General features: G+C 36.9%; 1 protein-coding gene across 6 annotated transcripts in view; it reads right to left on the bottom strand.

The window, feature by feature from the left end:
• Positions 1-7789: 7789 nt before the first annotated feature.
• The window catches only part of PNPLA8 (patatin like domain 8, phospholipase A2), a 39430-nt gene continuing 20917 nt past the window's right edge, over positions 7790-26302 (bottom strand). For 2 of the 6 annotated variants that reach the window (XM_074903097.1, XM_074903098.1), the window contains exons 9-10: positions 10948-11143; positions 7790-8842 (exon numbers count right to left, since the gene is read on the bottom strand). In XM_074903097.1, the coding sequence (XP_074759198.1) occupies positions 8568-8842; positions 10948-11143 (471 nt within the window). In that variant the 3' untranslated portion in view covers positions 7790-8567. The remainder of the gene's footprint in view (positions 8843-10947; positions 11144-26302) is intronic. The other 4 variants (XM_074903099.1, XM_074903100.1, XM_074903096.1 and 1 more) reach the window with 3 other exon arrangements.

The raw sequence follows: 26302 nt of genomic DNA on the forward strand, positions 1-26302 counted from the left end.
CCACGCAATAAACAGCTGCCCAGAGCACACTTGCTTCCTGACAATCTCATCTAAGCTTTCCTTACTGATCTGTAGCTCTTCCCAAGGATTTATGACATATGCAGTGCAAATTATTTAAAACTCAGTCTGCTATAGAAATATTATGGTCTTTCCTGCTGTATTCATACACAGATTTGTTCGGACCTGTTTGGTGATGGTTTTAAATCTAATATTTAGCAAGAAATAAACCAGCTAGAATGGACACAGTGCTCAGGTTTGGAAATTATGACATGTGTATGTCGTAGTAGACTCTGTAAAGTAATGCTTTGAGGTAAGATGTAGCAGTGCCAATGGTTTTGTCCTTTGACTCCACATTTTAAGCAGTACCTGAGATATCTGCCTTTCCTTGTAGGAGAATAGAAATATTCCCTACTGTATTGGGTTTGTGTGGCCAGGTTTTGTTAGTGGGGGGCTACCAAGGTGGCTTCTGTGAGAAGCTGCTAGAAGCTTCCCCCATGTCTGACAGAGCCAAGGCGAGCCAGCTCCAAGATGGACTCAATGTCGGCCAAGGCCCAGCCCATCCACAACGGAAGAAGGGGGAAAAAACCTAAAACAAAACTGCACAATTGTGGCTAGGAGAGAGGAGTGAGACTATGTGAGGGAAACAACTGTGCAGGCACCAAGGTCAGTGAAGGAGGGGGAAAGAAACTACTGGGGGAACAACAGCAGCAGAGACTGAGAATGTGTAAGAGCAACAACCGTGCAGACACGCAGGTCAGTGAGGAAGGAGGGGGAGTTGTTGCTCCAGGCTCTGGAGCAGAGATTCCCCTGCAGCCCGCGGTGCAGCCCGTGGTGAGGCAGCTGTGCCCTGCAGCCCGTGGAGGCCCATGGTGGGGCAGATCTCCACCTGCAGCCCATGGAGGACCCCACGCCAGGGCAGGTGGATGCCCCAAGGAGGCTGTGACCCCGTGGGAAGCCCACGCTGGAGCAGGCTCCTGGCAGGACCTGTGGCCCCGTGGAGAGAGGAGCCCACACTGGAGCAGGTTTGCTGGCAGGACTTGTGACCCCGTGGGGGACCCTCGCTGGGGCAGTCTGTGCCTGAAGGACGCACCCCCTGGGAGGGAACCATGCTGGAGCAGTTTGTGAAAAACCGCAGCCCATGGGAAGGACTCCTGTTGAAAAATTTCATGGAGGACTGTCTCCTGGGGGAGGGACCCCACGCTGGAGCAGGGGAAGAGTGTGAGGAGTCCTCCCCCTGAGGAGGAAGGAGTGGCAGAGACAAGATGTGATGAACTGACTGCAACCCCCATTCCCCATCCCCCTGCACTGCTCGAGGAGGGGAACAGGTAGAGAAAATCAGGAGTAAAGCCTGGGAAGAAGGGAGGGGTGGAAGGAAAGTGGTTTTTAAGATTTGGTTTTATTTCTTATTATCTTACTCTGATTTGATTGGTAATAAAATAAATTCCCCAAGTAGGGTCTGTTTTGCCCATGACCCATGACATTAATTGGTGAGTGATCTCCGCCTCTCCTTACCCATGAGCCTTTCATTATATTTCCTCTCCCGTTTCCAGCTGCAGAGGGGAGTGATAGAGCCGCTTTTGTGAGGACCTGGTGTCCAACCAGGGTCAACCCACCACATCTACTCAAATTTTAAACTCTCCAACATTTCTGCTTCTTTTTTTTTTACAGTACAGGTGTTGTCATTTCATTGTTAGAAGTGTTCCATGACTGCCTGACTTGCCTGCCTGAAAATTTATTCAAATGAAGTGTACAAAAGGACAGGTCAGGACTATATTTCTGATTTCTACAGAGCAGGCAGTGAGGAAGCATGGAACAGCAGCTGTGCTAAAATTATGCCCAAGAGTGGACACAGATCAGGTTTTCAAGAAATTACTTTTAGGGGTTTGATATCAAAAATTTGAGACATTCTGGAAGACTGTTTTCTTATGATATTATTGTGATAATTATTATCTTATTCCATTTTAAAATAATGGTGTAAGCACAAAAGGCTATTCCTTTTCCAGTTCACATTGTTCTGAAAATGAAAAAAAGCTTTTAAATGCTAAAATCATAAGTTTGCTAAACTCAGCATTGCACTAGTGGTATTAGTAATCTGTCCAGGTTGTCTCTGTGGTTTTACATGAAAATGCTGTATTACAGCTTCTCCTGAAAGATGAAGATTTCAAAATACTATAGTGTATTTTTTTTTATGCTATTGCAAGTGTATGGTGAAATAGCCATTGATGATATTGTTGAGAAACTGATAAATTGAAGGAAATTGTAAATAAAAAGCAGAATTGCATTGTTGCTAAAGATTAAACATACATTACCAGGGTTATTAAGCACTGGAGTGTTTCAGTGCTTGTTTGATTTTTATATTATGCTGAAAATTGCTAATGGTTTCCCCTTGCTGAAGCCTGCTTATAAAAATAAATAATAGAATTGTCCTTGTTAAATCTGGAAGAACAATTTTTTTAAAATCATTCTTGTTATTTAGGTAGCTGCAAACAGTGAAGGCTACCAGCAATATATTGGACCAGGTGGCACACTGGAATGAACCAGTGCATACCAGGAGCATACATGAGTGCAGGTCTGGGGATGAGGAGGCCATGAGTGAGGAGGCTGAGCAGCAAACAGGGGAATTGGGACAGCAGCCCCTTCAGTTCACACCCCAGTGATGTGTGGCTGGAGCAAGGAAAGAGCCTACTCATCCTGTTCCTACAGTTTGAGGAGGAGGCATTTAGCATGCTTATTTTTCTTTGTAAATGAATATGATTACACTTTATATACCTTACTTCTAGCACCCAACTGTCCCTCAAATAGAACATTCTGCAAGGTCTAAAAATTTGACTCAATTTTTAGGCAACAGTGAAAAAAAAGGGGATTTGCCTTCTTGCCTCATATAGTTAAGTGCAAAAGACTACAGGTTTATCACAGCTGTGCCTGGGAGTGTAGTCCTTAAGCAGAAAGAGGAAGCCTTAACACAGCCTCTCCTACAACAGATTATGTTTGTATTTAATACTTGTCATTTTGAGAACAGTCTTTTAATGGAAAAATATCAGCACTATTTGTTGACCCAGCAGCATTTAAGTATTTTAATCTCTGATGAAAAATTAATGGTGCCAATGAGTAATAAGCACACAGCAGATTTTTCCTTCACCTGTCATGTGTCTTGTATTACTTCAGCCTCTGTCAACTCCCTTTACCCGCCAGGCAAGGAAAGCAAAATAAATGAACTGCCTTGTAAGTGATGGCTCAAAGACAAGACATAATCCTTCTCTATTGGGCCTAATGAGAAGGAGCTGTTAGAAGTTTTCATAAGCCTATGGATTCTATTATATATAAGGGGTTAACAAGTTCTTAGTTGCTGCATAGGTTAGAAGGGATTCAGTTGGGCCCAGAGACTGGTAGCCATTCTCATAATGCATTACAGAGCCCCATTCATGAGCTCCATTTCTAAAACTTAGACTAAAACAGTTTCTTTTACTCTGTTAATTCTCTGTATTGCTATTCTGTAATCTTGCTCCTCAGGGCTTTAGCACCTTTTCACTTTCTAGCTAAATTTATTTCTGGACAGTTTGAGCACCTTTGGTTTTATGCAAGTGTTATCCTCAAGCTTATTATCTTTTCCTCCTTGAAGCATTTTTAAAGAGCAGCATGTACCCTCCTCCCACCCCTTGTCTTGTTAGACGAAACAAACCATGCTCTCTTAATCTTGCTTTTGGCAGCCCTTCTTTGCATCTGTTTTAGTCTGAATATCTCTTTCTCTAATAGCAGTGACCAAAACTATAATTATATTCAACTGCTGCTGCCTGTGCCTTGAGCAATATCTTTGTATCACTGCTGGAATGGACACTGACAGGAAATATCCTAAAACCAGTAATCACACTTCAACATTTAAAAGTTTTATCTTCTTTCCTTTGGTAATGAAACCTCCTTCGATTAAGATCTCCTGCATAGATAATTAGAAGCTAAGAGATGACCTAGAGGCTTTTTCTCTTTCTGACTTAGCATAAAGGGAGATTACTTTATGTCTATACCTTTTCATTTCCCGATCCAGACTATTTCCTCCTGCCTTTCAAAATCAGAGCAAGGACATTATATCCATTTTACAAAGATTTGACATTATCACACTTTCTAAACTAAAGCGCGATCTTCCTGATTTTCTTCCCAGGATGCAAACCTGGCACATTTTCAAGTGGGAACACTCATCTGGGCAGACAAACCCTCTCTTCTCTCAACTCATGAGTAACTTGGACTGCAGAATGCTTAACTACTATCTTCCTGCGATTTCTTATTCTAGATTCAAAACTCTACATTGATATCTCGTTCTTTTAGGTTTAGTTCACATTTTCCTGACCAAGGAATTCTCTGGTGATTGATACACGGTTATTTTTGTAGCTGTGACTGCTAACTCAGTTTCAGTTTAACTGGATAACCGCACAGCATTCCCAAGGGTACTTCTTCAACGCAGCATTCTTTTAACATGATATTCTGCATTAGAGTATTCATTCTCCCACTGATAATTTTACATTTTTATTCTTCAGAGGCACTTTCTTTCATTCTAGCCTATTCTCAAATCCATGCTGCACTGAAATCCTATTGTTCAAAATATTCATGATCACTCCTAGATTCACCTGTGAAGAGAATTACCATGTTCTTCAATCCCCCCAAATGGTTAGTTAAAATATGCTAGTATTTGACCCAGAACTAATCCCTCTGCTCCCTATCAATGATCCCCCTTAATTTAAAATTCTTCTTCCTTATTTAGCCAGTCCTGATTCCTCTACAGTTCTCCTTATTCCATTTTCCTGTATTAAAGTATCATGTGGGATTCCACATCCAAAGCCTCAACGGACTTCCTGAAAAGTTTCACTTTATATACAGTGCTGTAGGAACACATCCACAATAGTTGCAAACTGCTAATATTTTTCTGAAGTAACTAAAAACTAATTACAGATGGAGTAATAAAATGTTGCACCTGCACATTTTAAAGTGGTTTAGTGGGAACAGCAAACTCCTCATTAGTGCCTGATAGACTGTTCAGCACTTGCAACACTGATGATCAAAGACTTTAGTTTGAAAGGATTCAATACATGGATCTTGTGAATTTATACACAGCGTCCTAAATCTGTCTGAATTAATTACTCTCTATCTTAATTCCATGTGTACTTTTAAAAGCCACACCTAAGAAAAAAATAGTTGCAGCAATAAAGAAGAGGAAAAAGGGTGAATGAAGATAGTAGCTTCCAGCAAAAACTGTAATCAAATGCAGATCCTGCCCTGAAACTCCTCCCTCCCTCTCTCTCCTCCAGACAGCAACGTAAAAAATTAGCCATACATTTAAACTGAATCAGAATCTCGTCACAGAATGAACCTGATTTAAATACAGCCTTTCCTTCTTGCTCTTTATATGTAGCCTTGACCTCATCACTTTAAGAGTTATGATGTTTTTACATTCTCTGGGCACAAGAGTGAACTGGTGTTTCATGAGATTTACCTAGTGTGGTTGCTGTTGTCTATCCTTACATACATGTGCTCCACCTCAAATATTAATATTTATGCAACTCAGAACCAGACTTCCTCTAGTACACACCAAAGATTACAATCAAGCTTCACAGAAGTTAACATGAAGCCCATGCACTCCTCATTCCTAGTTTGTGAGCTGAAGCTACCCACTCTGATTTTGCAGAGAGAAGGCAAGCAGCTGCAAGTACCATTTTGGAAGTACTCTTCTGAAGGCAAAATGGTACCTGCCTTCACTCATGTGAGCTGATTAAATTCTTTCATGTAAATCCACTTGGAAAGGCCATGTCAAGTAACATGGAGACAGTATAGATGTTCCTAATTAGCAAGTACACTGTAACCTCTTAAATTTGGGATCTCAACAGTCAGCCAAATAGCTATACTCCTTAGCCCAGAATATGTTTAATGTAGTCTTCTGGAAGGCAGATTAGAAAAACCAATGGCTCTAAACAAAATGTCTGATTTTTCAACAGAGCCATAGTGGAAGCTTTGCAGGCAGCTTGTAAATAACTAGCAATAACCTGATATTTAAATAAAGCTAATTTGAGATATTCTGTACTCACTCAAAAGGTAGCTTTCCATTCTCTAATCAACTCCAAATATGTTCAATTTATCCACAGTATACTGAGAACTTCTCACTGAAGAAAAATTCTTGCATTATGGCAAAGAAATATTACACTTGCAAAGGCTAGCTCAGTATACACACTAACCCCACAGACTGACCATTAGTAACCTACAGGTTTTATTCGTATAAAAATTAAATGGAAATGTTATTGCTTTGTCCACCACAGGTGTTTTCTTGACTAAATACTTAACCCAAAAAGCTATGACTGAAAACTTATGAATTCAGAATAATGCCTTTGCTAGCCTTATAGATGATGCTGTAACTTTGTAATTGTCAGGGGAAGTGTACTATGTATGTTGTTAATGAGACTATCCTATACTGTCTGTTCTGATTTAGGATGCTGGCAGCACAGCTTAACTATGCACAAGGTACCTTGATCAGAACAAAGTATATAAAAATGAAATGCCAACAATCTCACACCAATGGGAAAGGCTTGATCTTGTTATTCTTTTACTCAGTTCTTAGTAATTGAAATAAAGGTAAGTTGTACCAAGTACGTTTGCACCAAGATCATAAAACTTTCCGTATTGCTGTATTCAAGGAACTACTTTTGGTGCTCACAGTTTAAAAAAACAAAGGGGGGGGGGGAGGGGGAGAGAGGGGAGTAAACAACATACATTCTTCTACTTATTTTTAAAATGCTGCAGCTTTTCAACTTTTCTGTTTCTCCTTTTCCCTTCCTCACATACTGAATGACAAAAGCTTCTTTAGTGATGCAAACGATGCGCATGCTTGTGGTGGAGCGATCCCCCATGCGCCCAGCGCTGAATAAACATACCCACTTTATAACTCCAAAAGTTATAGAGTAATTTCTCCGCCAAACACTTACGCACCTAGAAAACAATTTAAAAAACACGAAGGCTACAGCTTATGCACTAATGACACTTACTGGCTTCACTGGCAAAAACAAGCCAGAGAACTGAGGGAGCATCAGAAAAGTATAGATATCTGAGTAAAACGACAAAGGTAAAAATGAAAAATATGTCAGATTAAAAACAAGAACAGCCCAAATCAAAAGGGTTTTTGCACAATCAGGGAACACTATGTAGCAATTCCTAAGATACTAAAGGATCTCAGCTGTCTTCCTCAACGTTCCTTTCCTAAAGGCAGCCTCATAAAATTTTCAATGTTTTAAGACAAGTACAGAAGATGACTATCAAAGTAAATATTGTTTTTAGTAGATAATGCAATGGTAGGTGATTAGTCCTAAAAGGCAAAGTGACAAATGCACTGTTTTTTGGTGAAACTGGATATTTTATCTACTGCATAAACCATACATTTTTCTCTAGTAAATATTTTCATGTACTGTGGCTAAGATGCAAAAAACTCACCAAGAAACCTGTCAAGTAATCTTATTAATGGGTACATGCCCACCATGTGACAGCAGCTGTGTCTAACTCAAATTTCACTGCAGTCATACTGTTTCGAAGAGCTCACGCATACCTTCTGTTGTTGAAAACGTTTCATTGACATACTATATTGTCATAGTTTACCACACCACTCTTCCTGACGTAAGCAGAAAGTTGCAAAGGAATGAACAGTAAGATCACAGTAAGCTTAAAAACTCAACTTCATAACACTAATTTCAAGAGGATGAATATATGAAAGAAGACAAAAGGAAATGAATAACTGATTATTTCATGTATCAACTGCTCATTTTCTTCTTGACTAGAGACACCTGAAGCTTGGCATCCAAAACCAAGGCTTCTGTAGTAAGCTTCTCTCTCACATGAACTATTTCAAGATTTTATTTCCTTTATCCTGTAACAGGAATAGCTGCTCAAGGGAAGTTTTGGGGCTTGTGATTATTTTCAAATAACAAATGAACCAAACTGAAGTTATCCTAATAAAAACAAAAAGCAGCAAGTTGTAAAAATATGAGTTAATGTTGATAATTTAATATGCCATTTATAGTCATCCAAACATTTTACTCAATACTGTTATGTACAAAATCCACCAAAAATAAAAAAACGAATTTAAATGTTACCTTTCAAATGTAAAAGTGCAATTAACACGGGTAAAAGTTTTGTAGGAACATTAGATTTCTATTAAATTCACTGGCTACATAAGAGCCTAACAGGTATATTGCCTACACTAAAGTGAATGAGGATTTTATTTTTTGTTAATTTTGAATAAGCCTGGTCATTGATAAAGTTTTACTGCCGCCATAAGTATGATACATACATCAAAAAATGCATAGCACATTTTTCTTCATAATTTTCAGAGCAACAGTAAGATCTGTAAAGTTCAAAAATTAACACCATAAAACATTGCATCAAGTAAGTCTGCACAAAATAGCCATCCTGAATTGCTTTCTCCAGAATTCTGATAGCTTTCCAAAGATATTATGTACCCCCAATAAACATTCTTCCTCTATAGTACTGAATGGATTTTCTAGAACAAGATTTACATTTATGATCTTTCATGCATTACATAGTCACAGTTTGGAAAGAAATGGAAGGCCTTCATACATGTCAGCCTTTAATCTTATCCAGTCCTGAAGTCTCTGCAAAGTTGTTTTTTCTTGTATTAATATTTTTGCAGCTTTTCTCAGTTTTTCTTCATTTCGTTCTAAATAACGAATTCCATCTGTCTGCAGCTGATTGAGTTTCTCTTTACGACTCTCATCCAGAGGTATGTCTTCATTCATGAGAGGGTTAAATCTGAAATAAGTATTTGGAGGTAACAGTGCATCCAGCATGGTGTGAACTTCTGCATCGAAAACAAACAGAGGAAACAGTTATATTTACATGAGACAAATAGTCCTACAGTCTCTGAACAGTGAGTGCTCTGGAGTGACACAGTACGTGTAAATACATGCTGTTTTGCTGAGTACACATTTTTCCAGCATTGCAAACATTCTAATGAAAAAGGGGTTTTGATAAGACAAACAATCCTGTAGCTCTGTTTACTCTGGAAAAGCTTAATCTTTTATTCTAAGACTACTTCACTGATATGAGAATTCAGAAGCCTTTGCAGCTATCCAGATTTTCAATTACATTTACATTGTGCTCCTTTACAAGTGAGAGTGCATTCTGAAGAGCAGGAATATAACTTACATATTCCCATTCAGGATACCCATGATTTGTTACACTCAGTACTATTGGAAGTAGGTATTATGAAAATGACAGCTATATATTCTTCTCTAATCTCAAAGACTGCAGTAAAACATATGTAGGCTTAGAGCTTTCTTTTGTTTTCAACTAATTCATTTTTTTATATATTACTACAAATTTTGGTTTGAATTGAACATTAGTTTAATTTAAAATGTTCAAGTTAAATTGTAACAGTTAACTACTACGATAATAAACTGGCTATGTAATGTATTTGTATGTTCCTCTTTTTTTTAATAACCTGTTTTCTCTCTCCTTTTAGACCGCTTTTCTATTTGTTGGCTCCCTTAAAATTCCACTTCCATGACTTCCCTTCATCTTTCACTCTCTTTTATTTCCATCTTCTCTGCATTCTTACCATGCTCCTCCATTCTTTTAAACATCTACTATTATATAAAAAATTTAAAGCTAAAAAACCATCACGGTAAGACTACAGCAAAAGATTCTTTGTAACCTGAAATCTTCTCTGCTTGGTCCCTCCTCCTGTAAATTACTCAGCTGTGTCTCTGTTCTTGCCTCACCACACCCGGTCTTTCTTGCCCTATTTAATACTCTCCCCTTTTTTCTTCATAATCTAACTTCCCATTTGCTCAAATCTACTCTCCCCTCTTTCCATTTTCTCTCCTTTGGTCTCCACAATGAACTTCCCTTTCCTTCTTTTCCCATCACATTTCTTGTCTGATTTTTGATCTGCAATAAAGCTTTTTGTTCCCTTGATAGAACGCAGACAGCACTTCTCTCCCTCCCAGAGTTCCCACTCCTTTTCCACGTGCAAAAAAAAGACTGTGCAAAAACCAAAGGTGCCCTGAAATCTGGCTGCTTCTTACTAATGACAGTCAGTTGACAGATACCATGCAGCAAGGAATATAGACTATAAGAGTATTTGTTGTTCCCTAGCCTTTTACAGTATCAATTTCCTTTGTAAAGGGGGGGGGGGGGGAAGCATTTGCGTATCAGTATTTCCCATTTATAAAACCAAAAGAGATGTAAACTGCTAATGATGAGTTCCAGTGTACTCCTGTCCTAGGAACAGAGTTTATTTTCAAAAACACATGCTTGGCTCCTCCCGACAGCAATGGAAGTCACGATCACTGGCAGGGACAGTCTAGTCCTTGGAAAACACATGTATAAAAACACATATAGAACACAACAGAACTATAATACTTCTCCTGAAGCTGTTGAAAACTAAACAATGATCTATATTTATTAACCATTTCTGTTTATGGGAAAACCAAACCAAATAAGAAAATATCATTTGTCTGTTTAAAATAATCCTGGAATATGCCTTTATCCTGAAGCATGAGTAAAAGCATATTGCTTTATATAAATCCTGTTGGATTATCATTGTCATTCTGACAAAATCTAAAGTATCTTTTATGTTTCGTATACCCTTGTCACCAACCTCATGTTAACAGTGGAGAACTCAAACTAAAAGAACTTAGCAACAACACAGTGAAGATAAAGATTCATGGAGATAGGGCTAAGAAACATTCATATTATCATCTCCAGAATACCTGTAATACTGGTACTAAAACACCAACTATACATAATGAGTTACAAAAAGGCATGTTTCAAGTAGTTTCAATGGGGTGAGAAAGGGAAGGACAAAATGTTGCAGATTGCTCTTTGAATTGGAACAATAATTCTAAGAAACTTAAAAAACCTGAAAACAGTCACAATACAAATGTATCTTAAGTCACCAACCTTCTGTATCAGTTGCACTGCTGATAACATTTGTGAGTTTGGCTTTCAAACTGGTGTATGTGACACTGGTCCTTCCCTCGCTTTCGTATCGACCGGTGCCCAGTGATATCAGACACTGCAATGGAACATTTGGCCAAAGACACTTGCACTCATGAACTGCCAGTGCAGAAGGATTATTTAGAAGCAGACCCCCATCCTGTAAATTAAATAAAAATGTTAATACTATACCTAACATATGGTCCTAAAAAAACCTGCAACTAAAGTAGCCTATCACTAATACACAAAATCAATTAAATGAAACAAGCATTTATCTCCATCTTTTGTGCAACTGTTCTGTTTGTGCTATACAGCAGCTGTGTAGCTAGGCTTCCTGGGCTTATGGCCACTGTCAGAGCAGCGCCTGCGTCTGTGGCCAGTTCTGCTGTTGTGAGTACTGTATAGAAGAAGTAGGATGAAACAGCAGCCCTCACTAGAATATCTGAAGAAGTTATGACTTCATCTGAAGATTTTTTAGGCAAGACAGATACATGTACTGACAATTTCTTAAACAGTCAAAAAGTCTGCATCTCAAAATGTTTATTACTGGTATTACGAAGATATATTCTGTAACAAAATCCAAATCACTACCTGCAGATTCTAAAATAAATAAATAATTAGATAAATAAAAATCACAAGAGCTAAGCTTGGCCAAAGCTACTTTATAAGCACAGTCATTACACAGGATGCTATAGTCTGGATTTGACTTGGAAAATCACAGAATCACTGAAGCTGGAAGTGGCCTATAAAGCTCATCTGGTCCACTCCCCCTGTTCAAGCAGGGTCAGCTGAAGCCAAAGGCCATGTCCAGTCCAGCTTTGAGCATCTCCACAAATGGAGACTCCAAAACCTCTCTGGGCAACCTGTTCCAGTGTTTGACCACCATCACAGTGAAAAATTTTCTCATGTTCCAATGGAATTTCATCTGTTTTCATTTGTGCCACTGTGTTTTGTTCTGTCAGTGGGCACTACTGGGAAGAGTATAGTTCCTTCATTCCCTCCCATCCTTTATTTGTACACATTGATAAGTTTTCCTTGAGCCTTCTATAGGCTGAACAGTCCCAGGTCTCTCAGTCTCTCCTCATATAAGAGATGATCAAGTCCCTTAATCACGTTTGTGGCCCTGCACTGGACTCACTCCAGTATGCTCATGTCTCTCTTGTACTGGGGAACTGGACACAGTACTCCAAATGCAGCCTCAGCAGTGCAGGTAGGAAGGATCATCTTCCTTAACCTGCTTGCAACACTGTTCTTAATGCAGCCCAGGATGCTGTTGGCCTTTTTTGCCACAAGGGAGCATTGCTGACTCATGTTCAGCTTGTTGTCCACCAGGACCTCAATGTCCTTCTCCATCAAGCTGCTCTACCACCAGCCAGTCCCCAGTGTGGATTGGTGCCTGAGGTTATTGCTCCCCAGATGCAGGTCTCTGCCTTTACCCTTGCAATTCTCAAGCCTGCTGAGGTCCCTCTGTGTGGTGGCCCCAACATCTTGTGTACTAGCCACTCCTCCCAGGTTTGTACCATCTGAAAACTTCCTGCAGGTGCCTTCCGTCCCACCATACAGATCATTAATGAAGATGTTAAATAGTATTGGCCCCAGTAGTGGTTCACTTCCAACTGGACTTTGTGACCCCGATCCCAACCAACCTTCTGGGCCTGGTCATCCAGCTACATTGCAATCTACCTCACTGTCTACTTATCTAACCCACGCTTTGTCAGCTTGTCTAAGATGTTACAGGAGATAAGTGTTAAAGGCTTTACTAAAGTTCAGGTAAACAACATCCACTGCTTTCTGCTTGTCCACCAAGCTAGTCGGCTCATTGCAGAAGGTTAAGTCAACCTTGAGTTCCCCTTTATAAATCCATGCTGAACTATTGTCTTTCATTACTTTGGAAATCCTTTCCAGGAAGATTTCCTCCATCACCTCCCAAGGGATTGGGCTTTTGCTAGCAACATGTCAAAAGTGTACGTGATGAGGCTGGGATAAAACACTTCAGGACTAGTAGGAAACTGTAGGACTGACAACAGTCTGAGAAGCATTCAGACAATGAGATTTTGATCCAGCAAACCTCAGAAAGGATGTTCAGCACTTCTTGGAGCAAGATGATCTTGACTCCAATTAAGAAATAGGTTACTTCGGACTTTGAATTCAAGAGTACTTTCTATACTGGGAACCCATTTTAAAAAAGCAGTTATAAAGGCAAAACTTAAGCTGAAAACATTATCAATAGCAGAAATGTGAATCTTGATAGACATTCAAATCCATTAAAAAAACTCTTATGTACATTAAAAAATTACATTTAAAAATGTAAAAGAAACACAATATTGACTACAATAAACATTATGCAAAGGCTCCCTATATCCCAACTTCCTGAACTCCCTATATCCCATACCTGACCACCACATTACAAGAACAATAAAAACACCCCAACTCTACTCAGGAATAGATTAGAATAAAAAATGTTTTGCAGTTGATAAACATTTTACAGAAACTCCTTTTAACTACAGCTGTGCTAGATAAGTAAAAACAGGATTACTGAGCTGAATTTGTTTATTTTTTCATTAAGCTTTCATTTCAACCTACAAAAAGCTCTTTGAACTCCTTCTGGATACTATCCACTTTGCTCAAAACACTGCTAAAATGAATGGTCTCTTTAGTGCCTATTATCCTTTGCTTATGTTTAAATTCACTTCTACATAGAAAACCAAATACAAGGTTGTTTTTGTCCTTGATATAATTTCCCATGAATCTTAATCTAAAAATCTTAATAGTTATATTTGTGTATTTGTGGTGTTTACTTTTTTTTTTTTTAAATCCTACATTAAAAACATTCTGACCAAATAATTTCCAAATAATTGTCAATTTGATTAAACACAATTGCTTCACCATGGGAAAATTAGTGTTATCAAAAGTTAGGAGGTATATAATACTAGAAAACTACAATATTTTTATAAAAAGATCAAAGGAAGGGAAAGTACACATACCAAATGGGTACTGTGATGATAACTAACATCTAAATATGGAAATCATTGCACAAAACTGTTAACTGGTTTAGGTTTACTGAAGTGACAGTAAATATCCACTCCTAATAATTTTTAATTTAGACACCTTTAACATAACTTCTAGCATTTATATAGATACATGCAATTTTTGTAAAGTTAGAAGTAGGACTCAGTAGAGGAAGGCAACTTTCTTCTTCCCCTCCAAACAGATTATGGTTGATAATGACAACATCCTGATCAATATTGTGCTTCAAATCCACTTAATCTGTTAAACAAAGATATTCATCATATTGCCTTTTTGCTTACAATAATCAACTACTGAAACAGTAAATAATGTTATTAGTTAAATCGGACTATTAAGGATTCAATGAAGGAAATACTGAAATAATTTATATAATTCTGCAGCTCCAGAAACCCTAGAGCTAATTACACCAAAGGCTGACATTTTTGTAGAAAAATATTTCATAAATTTTAAAATTAGTTGCAATGATTTCACACGTATCTGAACTCTAAGAAAACTGTAAACAACAAAGACTTTTCCAGTTCTAAGATTAAAAAATAGAAACTAACCTTTCTGATTCTGAATAATTCCTCTATCATCTTTTGACACCCAATTAGAAAGCACTGAAAAACTGGAGTATGTACAGTAAAGAACCACTAAGATGGTTTGTGGGCTGAAGCACATAACATATGAGAAGAGATGCAGGGAACTGGGTTTGCTTAACCTGGAAAAAGAGAAAGCCATGGAGGAATCTAATCACAGTCTTCCAGTACCTAAAGGGGAAGAAGACACAGCCAGACTCTTTCAAAAAGTGCAGAATAAGAGCCAGAGAAGCTATGTAATCTCCATCCTTTGTTATTTTTAAAATTCAGCTGGGCAAGGCCTTGAGCAACCTGACCAAACTTTGAGGTTTATTCTGCTTTGAGCAAGAGGTTAGACCAGATGACCTCCTGAGGTCCTGTCCTCCTCCAATTTTCCTAAGGTTCTACTCTATTTAAAGAGATATTGTATGAATCATGGGTGCATGTTATTTTAGTTGTAAAACGAAATTACATTTTAAAAGCCATTCTTATTAGAAATTGAACTTTGTCAGTCCAGTCTATGTCTTGTGGAAAATGCAAACATGCATTTTCCATATGCAACTCACCTTGGAATCTGTAACTGAAAGGGTAACTTACAGGAACTCTTCAAATGACTGAAACACTTACTAGCATCCCCAATATGTTCAATTGTCCCAAGTTCTGACTCAGGACTTTTGTTGGACAAACAGCCAGAGCAGACCCTTCATTATCTCTGTTCACCCGTTCTTAGATTGTCTGGCCTTCCCTATGTTTCACCATTTCTTCTCACTTAGCTAGTTCTCAATCCAAATACAAACTCTCTTTTTCACTTCTCAAACATACATGAGTCAGGCCTTCCCTTCTGCACTTTTCTGTGCTGCTATGGTCAGTGCCTGGCATGTACTAGATGTTTCTTCATACGCTGAACTTCGCAAAACCACTCCACACTCAATTCAACTTAATTTGCTGGCAGTACACCAAACACAAAGTGCCACAGTAGGAATGTTAATGCAACTAAGTGCTGAAAAAGGGTATACAACCTTCCTAATGTCATCATATAGGCAGAAGGTGGCTTTTCAAAAATTTCTAATAAAAATAATGGAAGTAATCAAATAAATTAATCTTCAAATGGGGCTTAATACATATAAACCCAAGCTTGTTAGTGATAGCAAAGCAGTGAACTCAAGGACTGGACATTACTTTCAGTCTTTTGCCAAAGGCTTTCCAAATGGTAAACACTCAATTGTTGTGTTTTATTTAATATTTTATCAGCTAATTCTCAAGTGAATGAAATTTTTAGGGCTTGCTGATCGCTAGCCAGAAGTCTAAAGCTGTAGCTAATATTTTCTATAGATTTTTTTTTTGATAGTTGCAAAGTAGCAGGGAAGGCTCCTTCATGGTTTGACTTCCAGACCACAAATTATTTAAAGAAGAAAAAAATGCACCTTTTGTAAGCATATGCTCCAATGAAAATGCTCTGATGAAGACACTCTGCTTGCCCAGTTTAGGGATAAAGAAAGGCCTGGTTAAACATTATCAAACAGATGAAGGCAAATTCTACAATAAGAAGGAAGATAGATCAGGACATCTCAAAAGGGAGCCTGGTAGCACAGGACACTTTGAAAATCTTGTGTCGTCAGTAATTTGGGAAATGTGCATGAAGTCAGCACTCACATATTTCAGTCAATACTTTGAAAACAATTACTTAAAATTAAGATACTAAAATATAGAAACAGTTTGAATCATACTTTGAACATGGGCAGTTGTTTCTATTGAGTTCAGAACACTCTGTACATTCACAGGCTACCGCTGCATTTTGTAATTTTGTCAGACTCAAGTTGTACCTTGTAAACATTCTGTGTAACATCCTCTGGGCTGCACAGTTGCACTTGAATGATACTAAACTTTGCAAAGAAAATAATCTAGCACTGAATGAAGGATATATAACCTAAGAAAGCCAAGTGTGATATTTGGAAGCTGGGTTTGTTGGCTCCATAGTAACCACTTCACCTCACTGCCTATGCCGACATGCTTTGCATTTTAGTTCACTTTTTACAGACTTACTCTGTTGTTTACTTTATTGTCTTTGTGGAAAAAGTGGAGACTGAATTAGCACAAAGCTGTAACAGGCTAGAACAAGACAGGCTAAGATTCTGAATGGACTTTTGAAAAGTATTTTTTAAATTCTATGTTTAAAGTCAACATAACTATAATAAATATGCAGATTAAGGATAAGGCTTATTGCTTCAAATGATGAGTTTGAAGAGTTGCAGCACTACAACATAGGGCTACTACTTATTAAAATACTACTCTAGAAACATTTACTCTAGTTTCCCTAAGTAAAAGGGGTATGCCTTGCTGAATCATTCTGTAAAATCAGCTCAGTACATTTATCTAAGTAGCAGCAAATGTCCTCAGAGTAGAAGACAAGAATGAGAAACATGAGCATTTTTTTACTACCTGTAAGATCTATTCATACAGATAACTTCAAGGTTCACATCCCAGCCTAGTCCTCTCACTGGACTGGGCAATCAGGGCCATTATGAGAATGTTAGTGTATTCATATAAAGGTTTAAGGCTTGCTCAGTAAAGCATCACTGGGCTACCAAATTACAGTTTTTAATACATGCTTTGTGAAAAAGGAAGCTATGCATTCAGATTTAACTGTACAATAAACTAGCCCCTATAGTGTTCAGCACAAAAATACTCCCCTTAATACAAAGGTTACATGATTATCTTGTTCTGTTAAATATATACAAAATGTCTGAAATCTACATTAATTATGGCTCTCTTGTGAGTAATCAGTCAGACTGATTACAGTACTACTGAGGATGAAACTGCTGAAGAGGAGCTCCCATCAAGTGCAGGAAATTTTTAGGACTCTGTACAAACTATTTTGACCCCATAAAGTATATAATGTTTTAGAAACATGAAACAGCACAGAAATAGAATTGTTTCCTTTTTATCTTGGTGACAAGCAATGGATGGTGGTGCCAATATTTCTAACAATTCTCTATCTAAAATGTACAGTGCCCTAGAAAAATTTGGTTAGATTCATTCTCATGGTGGGTCTGATCCACTCTTCTGCATGAGAGATTAGTGAGAAAAGATCTTTTAATAAATGAGATAGTTTTCTGTAAAGCATACAGTGACCTATAGTTATCTCTTTATACAAATATTTCATTGCAATTAATTTAGAAAGATTCACCCTTGCTTGATAATCATGCTAATAAGGACACTATTGGGTCAACTACATAAATTTAATAATATATTCTGCACTGTGCTGATTCCCAACTGAGGCCTTAATTGGTGACAGATATTAAGAAAATCCTCTATACATAAAATTTCTAACAATTTCAGAATGAACCAATTCCATTACTCAAGAAAAGGCAGAGATGCTCCTTTAAATCCCCGAAATAAACAACCTGTGCTCATTACTTTGCAACACTATCCCAAAACTACAATTTCTCTTCAGACACTAGAAAAACAAACGCTCTAGCATTGTGACAAGTAACTGCTTAAGTGTGCATTGAAAAAGAGGTTCCCCATGAACTGGCTAAAGGAAAAATTCTTTAGAAAATGTTTGTACAGAAAATGAAAATTAAATGCATTTGTATTTATATTATTGAATGACACTAATATTAAAACTTCCATTACTGTAGTCTTTGACAGGTTTAAAAAAAAATCAGAAGGTACATTAGCTACATTTGTACTTGTACTACACCAGTTGCCAAAAAGAGAACTTTATACTGCTATCGCATTACATAAAGCAAAAAAAATCTAATAGTTTGAAAGTTTACTGAAAAGCTTCCTTTCCAGTACAACTGTTTTCCCATACAGTATTTTCTTCCCTAAAAATTAGCAACACCTACATTGTTTGCATACACACAAATGTCATGCTAAATATTGCTGAGAGCTATCAATACTATTGCTATTATAAGCTAAATATTTAATAAAATATCTTACATTATTTTACCCTACATTAGCCACGTTTGCTCTTGACATTTCTTTAGAATGAATGGCTGGCTGAGGTAAACTGCTAGGTGATTATCTTAAATAACTCATCCCAGCAAGTCATAAATTCACAGAAAATGACCAGCTGCTCTGAAGACATTACTGAATTCATGGTTTTATGGCAGATGTGTAAAATGTACTATTATACTGTACTGTTAAAGATTTGCTAAATATTAGCAAACACCATAAAAGAAAGAATTATTTGGCAATAAAATATACTGTCAGATATATGTGCAGCACAGACTGAATTAAATGAGTTCTGCAATGAACAGGACACATCACCAAAACAGTATGTATTCTAACCGTGGTTCCCAAATGATGAATTGCCTGTAATACTACAAATGAAGATCACAGTGTATAACCTAAGAAAAAAACCTGGTCTGTGGTTGAACCTACAGTGGTCCCAAATTCAGGCCCACAGGTTCTCCATGTGTTGTTTGTGAAACACAGGCAAGGTTCAAGAGTACAGTTAAAAAAACCCCAAATGACAACTCCACCCCCCCACACCACCCCCACCACACAGATCTGAGTAAAATATTTCTGGATTCAAATGACTCTTGAGGGCTCAAGTCTACATCTGTCCTTTCTGACCACATGTAACTTAGGAAGCATATAAAAACTTTATTTGCTATAACAGGGTGTATCAGACTAAGTAGAAAGCTCTAGTTACACAAAAGAATCACATTAATATAACACTTCCACAAGGAAGGCAATAAATCCCAGATCCAGAGATATCCTAATTCTTGTGAAAAAGCTGACCATGTTAGATTTTCAAAATGTCAAAATATGTATTGTTAGCTTAGGAAAAAAAAATTATTTTGACATTTTTACATCAAGAACTTGATTAATATTATTAATATTACTTATTCATATTAGTTTTGCTAACTAATTGGTCTATACTTCTATCTGCCAGTTTATTAAGTAATGGTAAAGTGTCAGAAAATTCAGAGTACTTTAGAAAAATATGGAAGAATATGAAGACTAATAGTGATCTGTAGGGAATCCAGGTGACTCATATTATTGGATATATCACTGACAAATGCTACTCAAAATCTGCTGGTCATTCATCTGTTCAAAACTGTACAATAATCAGAATGTTGTAAGCTAACTACAGACAACTTCTAAAACTAAATGTATTACAGACTCTACAGTATGAAAGATAACAAGAAATTTGTGGTTTCAAACTGGAATAGGATTTCCCATAAAACCCTTTTACTTATAAAACTATGCAAGCTACTTCAATTTCTTAATACAATTTTATTCTTGGTTGTCTCAAACATTAGATTTCATTCCACTTAAATTATTAGAATGGACAAAATTTAAGAAATAAAGTGAACTACTTATTGGAGATAACTGATGTGAAGGGTTCAGGATCTGGATACGAACTGTCTAATATTTGTATCCACAGTGAAAGCAGGGGAAGGGGGAGAAAGACCTGAAGGAAGAGTTCTGCATTTTCACGAGTCCTCTAAATTAAGAGGTACACGAGTTGATGACAAAATACAAGATGGGTTTAATCAAAGGCAGACAGAAATTGAAACAGAAATGTTTAGAGGAAGAAAATCTGGGTTTATAAAGTACCTTACATACCAGACCTCTGGAAGCAATGAAAATGACTACAGTGGAGAAAGTACTGGCTAACCAGATGGGACAGCAGTGTACATTGAAGAGGGAACTCTTTGGCTGGGACTGTTTTCTATGAGAGCTACTCAGCAGCTGGTTTGGAGCTCATTATTATTATTTTCTCAGAAGCATGCAACTGCTAGTGAAATCTGTTACTCTAAAGTTAGAGGCTTCCTAAATACAAAGGTCTTACTGTAAATACAGAATGACTCAAAGAAAACGCCAAAGGAGACGATGTATAGCCAAGCAAAGTGCTCATAAACACAAAGCTATGCTCTTCAGAGCTAAGTTGGAATCAGACCAACCGTAAGAAAGATCCAAGTAGAGCCCTACCACAGAATGATTCAAACCACCTAGAGATGAAGTACCTGTGAAAAGGCAACTGTAATTCTAAGCTATACCTTCCTCTGAAAAAAGAAATACATGACACAGTTCAGAAATCATCTAGAATACAGTGTTCTAGCCTGATCAAACCAACTCGTCTTAATTTTCCTTCTAATTTAGAAATGCTAATTTTGAATCTAATATATCATTCAACTTTGCATGCTTCAACTTTGCAAAACACCCTGAATAGTCCAGTTTCAAGAAATATTACTCAAACTGCTGCAGGTGCTATGAAAGACTATTAGGATGATCAAGAGGACACAGAGTCTATTTTTCAAGACTGAGACAGACTGGCATATTTAAACTAACAAAATGAAAAAGGATATGAGTGCTTTATATATACACATCGGAAGGGTAAATACTACAAAAAGAAAAGTTGATTAAACTAGAGAACAGTACTGGCACAAGGAGAATTTGTATCCATTAGTTAGGAGAAGACTTAAGAATGAAAATAAGCAATTTACTGGCCATGAGAAAAATGAAGAAATACCTTCTAGAAATAGGCTTCTATAAGGGTAGCAACAGCAAAGGCAGCTTTACATGTTTATGAACTACAGTCTATGGTGCAGTTGGCAACCATGACAGAGGACTGTATTTGACCCGAGGGGAACTTTCATTTATACTACCGTGTGGTTTTGGATTTTTTTCCCCCTAAGGAAATGCCAGGTAAAATAATTCTAAGTTGTATAGCTAAAAATCTAAAATATATCTGCTACTAAAACCAGGAGTGTAAATATAGACCCAGTAGAAGAAACATTGCAAGGTAAAGAATATTTGAAGAGATTGACAAGAGACTGATTTGGGATTTGAAAAATTAACACTATAGATTAATCACTGTATTGGAAGAGAAGCTCAGTAAACAGGGCTGAGACATTGTGCCTTATTCGACTAAAGGGGATGCACTGGGTATTGAAGTAAGTGACTTTATGCACGTTTTCTATACATGGTGAAAATTATTCTTAACACAGTACTAAGACCTGTATCTGCAACAGGATGAGGGCAGTCTCCTAAACTACAACACAGAAGGCAAATTAGGTAGCTGACAAAGCATGAAGTGATTATTTGCATTAAGCACCAGACCACCATATATCATAAACAAGCTTTCTTTAAGGGAAGAGGTAGAAGTGTATCAATAGTCCCACTACATTCTTAGGCTTTTATTTGGAATGAATCACAAGGTTATTTCATATGGAAATATGGCACCATTCCAGTCAGTATTAGACAGATACACAAACTGGGAAAATAAAAATTACAAGCTATCAAGAATTGACAGTAAATTGTTCTTTTTGATCTATGAAATGGTGGCTGGTAACATCAAAACCTAGATTGTCTGTATGGACATTACTGAATTGACTCAGTTCTTAATTCTTCACTGTAACAGCCTCCTCTGAATTTACAAGACTTGTTTTATGGCAAATATTAATTGGTAAATAGTGTCACTAAAGATATACAGACTCAGAAGTCTAAGCAAAAAAATAGGTAAATGTGATACAACGCATTTGAGAGTAAAGGGTTTTTTTGTTTTTTAAAAAAGCACTCTGAAAATTACACTAGCAAAGCATCACTCTGAATCATTGGAGAGAAAAATTATAATGCTTCCAAGCCTAAACAAAATATACTCTTAATTTCATTTCACTGAACAAATCTTCCAATAACACTTCGCTTAACAAGTCCCTGCAGAAAACCTTGCAAGTAGCCTGCTCTGCGAATTACCACAGCAATTTCAAAGGCTGGTAAAATGCATCATGCGTGTCCACCTTAAGAGCTGCTAACCAAACCTCCAGAATCCATAAAAGACATCCACACAGCTAGCATATTCCAGTGAAGTCCCTCTTCCTTAAACAGTAGCTGACATTGCCTTGAAGGCTGTAGGAAAATGTATATGGCAACAAGTAGACAGAGAAACAAAGAAATATTTGTTTCTATCATTGTGAGAACAAGATACACCTATTAAACTGCACTCTGTATAAGCTCTGGTGCATACTGATCACCATGGCATATCCTAAGAATGAAAAGAACTTCAATGTGACCTATATTCTGTGTCTTCTTAGAGCCTGGGAAGCACCCTTGAATCTAATTTTAAAAGCTACCGTGTAAAACCAATTAGGGTAGGATCCACTAAGCAAATCACTTTTGAAGGCCTCTCTTGTAACAAGCTACAAAGATGAAATGGCTTTACAGACTTACTGCCTAATAAAAGGACAGGAAAAGTTTGAAAAATACGAAGAAACTGTGTATTATTTTTCTTTAATGAAGGTGAGACTTGAAATTTTTTTAAAAAGTTACATCATATTATTTACTATATATATTTTTTATTTCTAGGTTGTATTCTCACCACACATCCTGTTACAACTGCATGATTTAAACTCGACTAACAGACTAGCTGTTAATTTAACTGCTTTACTATCTCATTTTGCTCAAAGAAAACATGGTTGTTTGAACATTACTGTAAGTCAACACCAGCATTTTAATAAATGGAATTATAACACAACAATGAAATCACAGGAAGCTATCAAGAAAAAGGTGACCAAGCTCTTTGTATTAAATTCTGAGAAAAATCTGTGGCTTTGTTACAATTTACCACCACCACCCACCCACACAGATAAGGCCTGCTGCTCTTTTAATTAATCCTGTGGGACAAATTTAGTTTTTACTGTAAAACCTAGTAATGAAGTGTGCATAATGATCTTGTTAAATCTTAAATAGCTCTTTTAATTAATTGGTAATTTCCTCAGCATACTGCACTGTCTACTGAACTGACACTATTGAGTAACCCAAATGCTTTTCACACTACAGAAAAGAAAAAAAAAAGGGAGAGGAATAGATATAAGAAACAACACCTCTCCATGGGAAGTAGAGGAAAAAACCCCAAATCACTGGTTGTAAAAAGGCTGGGGAGAGGTTAAGAGCCCTCACTGCTTCATAAATAGATTTTAAAATAAAAAAGCTGACATGTGGCAATACAGCTTCTGTATTGTAACATCATGACTTGGTCTCTCTTGACTTGCACAGTTCCTGGAGAAGCATGTTACAGGGATTAAATCCCTTTGAATGTTAATGTGTTCCTCTTTTGAACCACAAAGAATATTAATCCTCCTCCCCTCATCTACCAACAGCTGCACTGTTTTTTCCTACTTGACAGAGTGGAATGAGATAGCATGGCATGATTGACCTGATTGTAAATATTGCTATTTGGTTTTGAACTGCTTACTTTTTGCTGAAATACAACAAACCTGGCATCAGTTTATCTGCAGCACAAATAAGAGTAAGTGCTCAGGCATCTAGGAACCTGTTTCTAAACAATTACAACAGAAAAATTGTAAAAATAATTTATTGCCTTCTTAAAAAAATTTAACACGCTTTATAATCCCTTCAAACGTTTATAGTGACTAGTACAGGAAGTCAGACTGGAATGTTCCCAGAGAAAAGGGCATGCATGTGTGTACACAAGTACACATGCAGATATAAATGTATATATTATGGAAAAGTGAGTGTTAAAGTGAACAGCTATAGTTCAGGCATGATTCCAGAATAAATGTCTATAGTCATACATAAAAGCTTTATAAATTAATCCCAACCCTACACATAACTGTCATTCAACTACTTCATACAGTGTGTGAAAGGACTCCCAATTTCAATGAAAGCTAGGTAACATAAGACAAGAATACGCAGCCTGACCATAAAACAAATCCACTCAATTTCCATTATCAAAATAAGTATTTTCACACATTTGAAGAGTCCTAAATCAGATCAACTGCCGGAGTACTTTTCATTTGGATTTAAATGTACAACTGACTGATGAAATAATACAAAACCTGGTCTCTATATATAATCTTTTAGAGTCACAAACTTCAAAGCCAGGAAACAAATCTCACTGTACTTACTATTTTAAATTTTCACAGACATTTTACAATCACTTCCACATTTTGGCCATCTCTGTTCTTTGAATTATTTAGAAGTCTCAACAGTGCAGAAGCAGATTATATGTAAATTAATAATAAACTAGCATAGTTTATGTTCAGAAAAGAGATGATGCTAATTAATGGAGTTTTCCAAAACATTAAAAAAAAATATCCTTTGAAGACCATCATCTTTCTGACACTGTGCTACAATACTGAAGCCTCTGGCATAAATTATTATTTACAATTAATGTGTACTGTGCTAATGTACTTTTGAAAAATCATGGTACTATTAAGAATGTTTAACAATGTTATGCTTCATTTATTTCTGTAGTTCAAATGCAGCCCAACCTGTTAGATAGTGTACAGGCTTACAAGTGGTAAAACAGCAAAAAGCAAGTATTTCCATATAAACTACAAATGTTAGTATCATACGTGACCTGGCCAAGGAACTTAACGTGACAATTACAGTGCACTTTTAGAATAAAAATGATTAACAAAAATCTACGATCTCTTATTTATGATATGAACAATCACTAAGGACTAAGAGTTATTAACACACTTTGAGAATAATCACAAAGCTATTTTAAACAAGAATATGACTGCATTTAGGATTCTATTTATTTTAAAATGTATTTATGCATATGTATTCTTTTCAATTCATCTTGGATACTTTAATAGAGATAAAACTCTTGACTACCTTGCTTTTTCCACTGAGGTACCATAACACCCAAGAACATATGGGTAACAATCTGCTACATGCATGTAGGCTCTTACACCAGGGTTAAAACAAGGTAATTCAAGGCAGTTTTGAGTGAGCGTGGTGGATTTATAATCCAAGATAGAAATCTACAGGAACACAGTTATATAGCATTTGCCATGTAGCACCTTGGTAGCCAGCTGTCCATAAAAAAAACATCCCACACAAAATAGATAATTATGGAAATAGAGATGTCGCAAGAAAAGTGTAATCTGGGGAAAGAAAAGCATGAAATACATGAAAGATTCTGGATTCTAAAAGAATTCAAAAGTGTTTAAATATCATGCCTGGGTAGAAGACAGATTTTCAGATGATATGAAAGTTTAAGTCAGAAAATTTAGCATCTAGATCTACTTCAATAAACAGTTTTATTACTGAAAACATATTTAGTTCTTTATGGCTTACAGAGGTGAACCACATCCTAAGCTCTTGCTTTCTAGTGATTAAAATAAGTCAAATAGAAAAGAATGGTGAGTTTGTGAAACAGTGTTGGTAAGATCATATGGAAAGGCTTTGTACAAAGACTCTGGAGTAGGAAAAAAGTGAACCAGACTTCATTCTAGCTCTATATATTGGAGAATACTGGATCTAATCTCTATTAACACTAATCATACATTCTCTAGTCTGGTAAATTAATATAGATGAAAACCCACCTTACTGCATTTCATAGTAGTCTGGCAATTCAAAAATGATGTTAAGAAAAATAATTGTCTAAGCACTGCATAGAAGTTAGAAATCATGTTGTTTATTTAGCTATGCTTCATCAGAAACACAGATTTTGATGTACTCTCAATTCAAGGAAAGAGGGGGTGGAAAGGTGAGAAGAAGAAGAAAAGTTCTTCACATAGCTTAACACTGACCCATTCAAGCAGTTAAGGAGCAGCTTGGAACAGCTCCAAAAGCTAAAGCAGCTCCCTTTCCAGTTTTGCTTGGCCAGATGGAAGATGAACACGTTTCAGGATTTCAAGCAGTGCTTAGCCTTTGAGTATCTGATGTGTTACTCCATTTTTAGCTTGAAAAAAAGAACTAACCAACCCCCAAATTTACTTATTTCAGGTAGTATTTGATTAAAATGT

The sequence above is a fragment of the Athene noctua genome, chromosome 3, assembly GCF_965140245.1.
Source record: "Athene noctua chromosome 3, bAthNoc1.hap1.1, whole genome shotgun sequence".
In the NCBI taxonomy this organism is placed as follows: domain Eukaryota; kingdom Metazoa; phylum Chordata; class Aves; order Strigiformes; family Strigidae; genus Athene; species Athene noctua.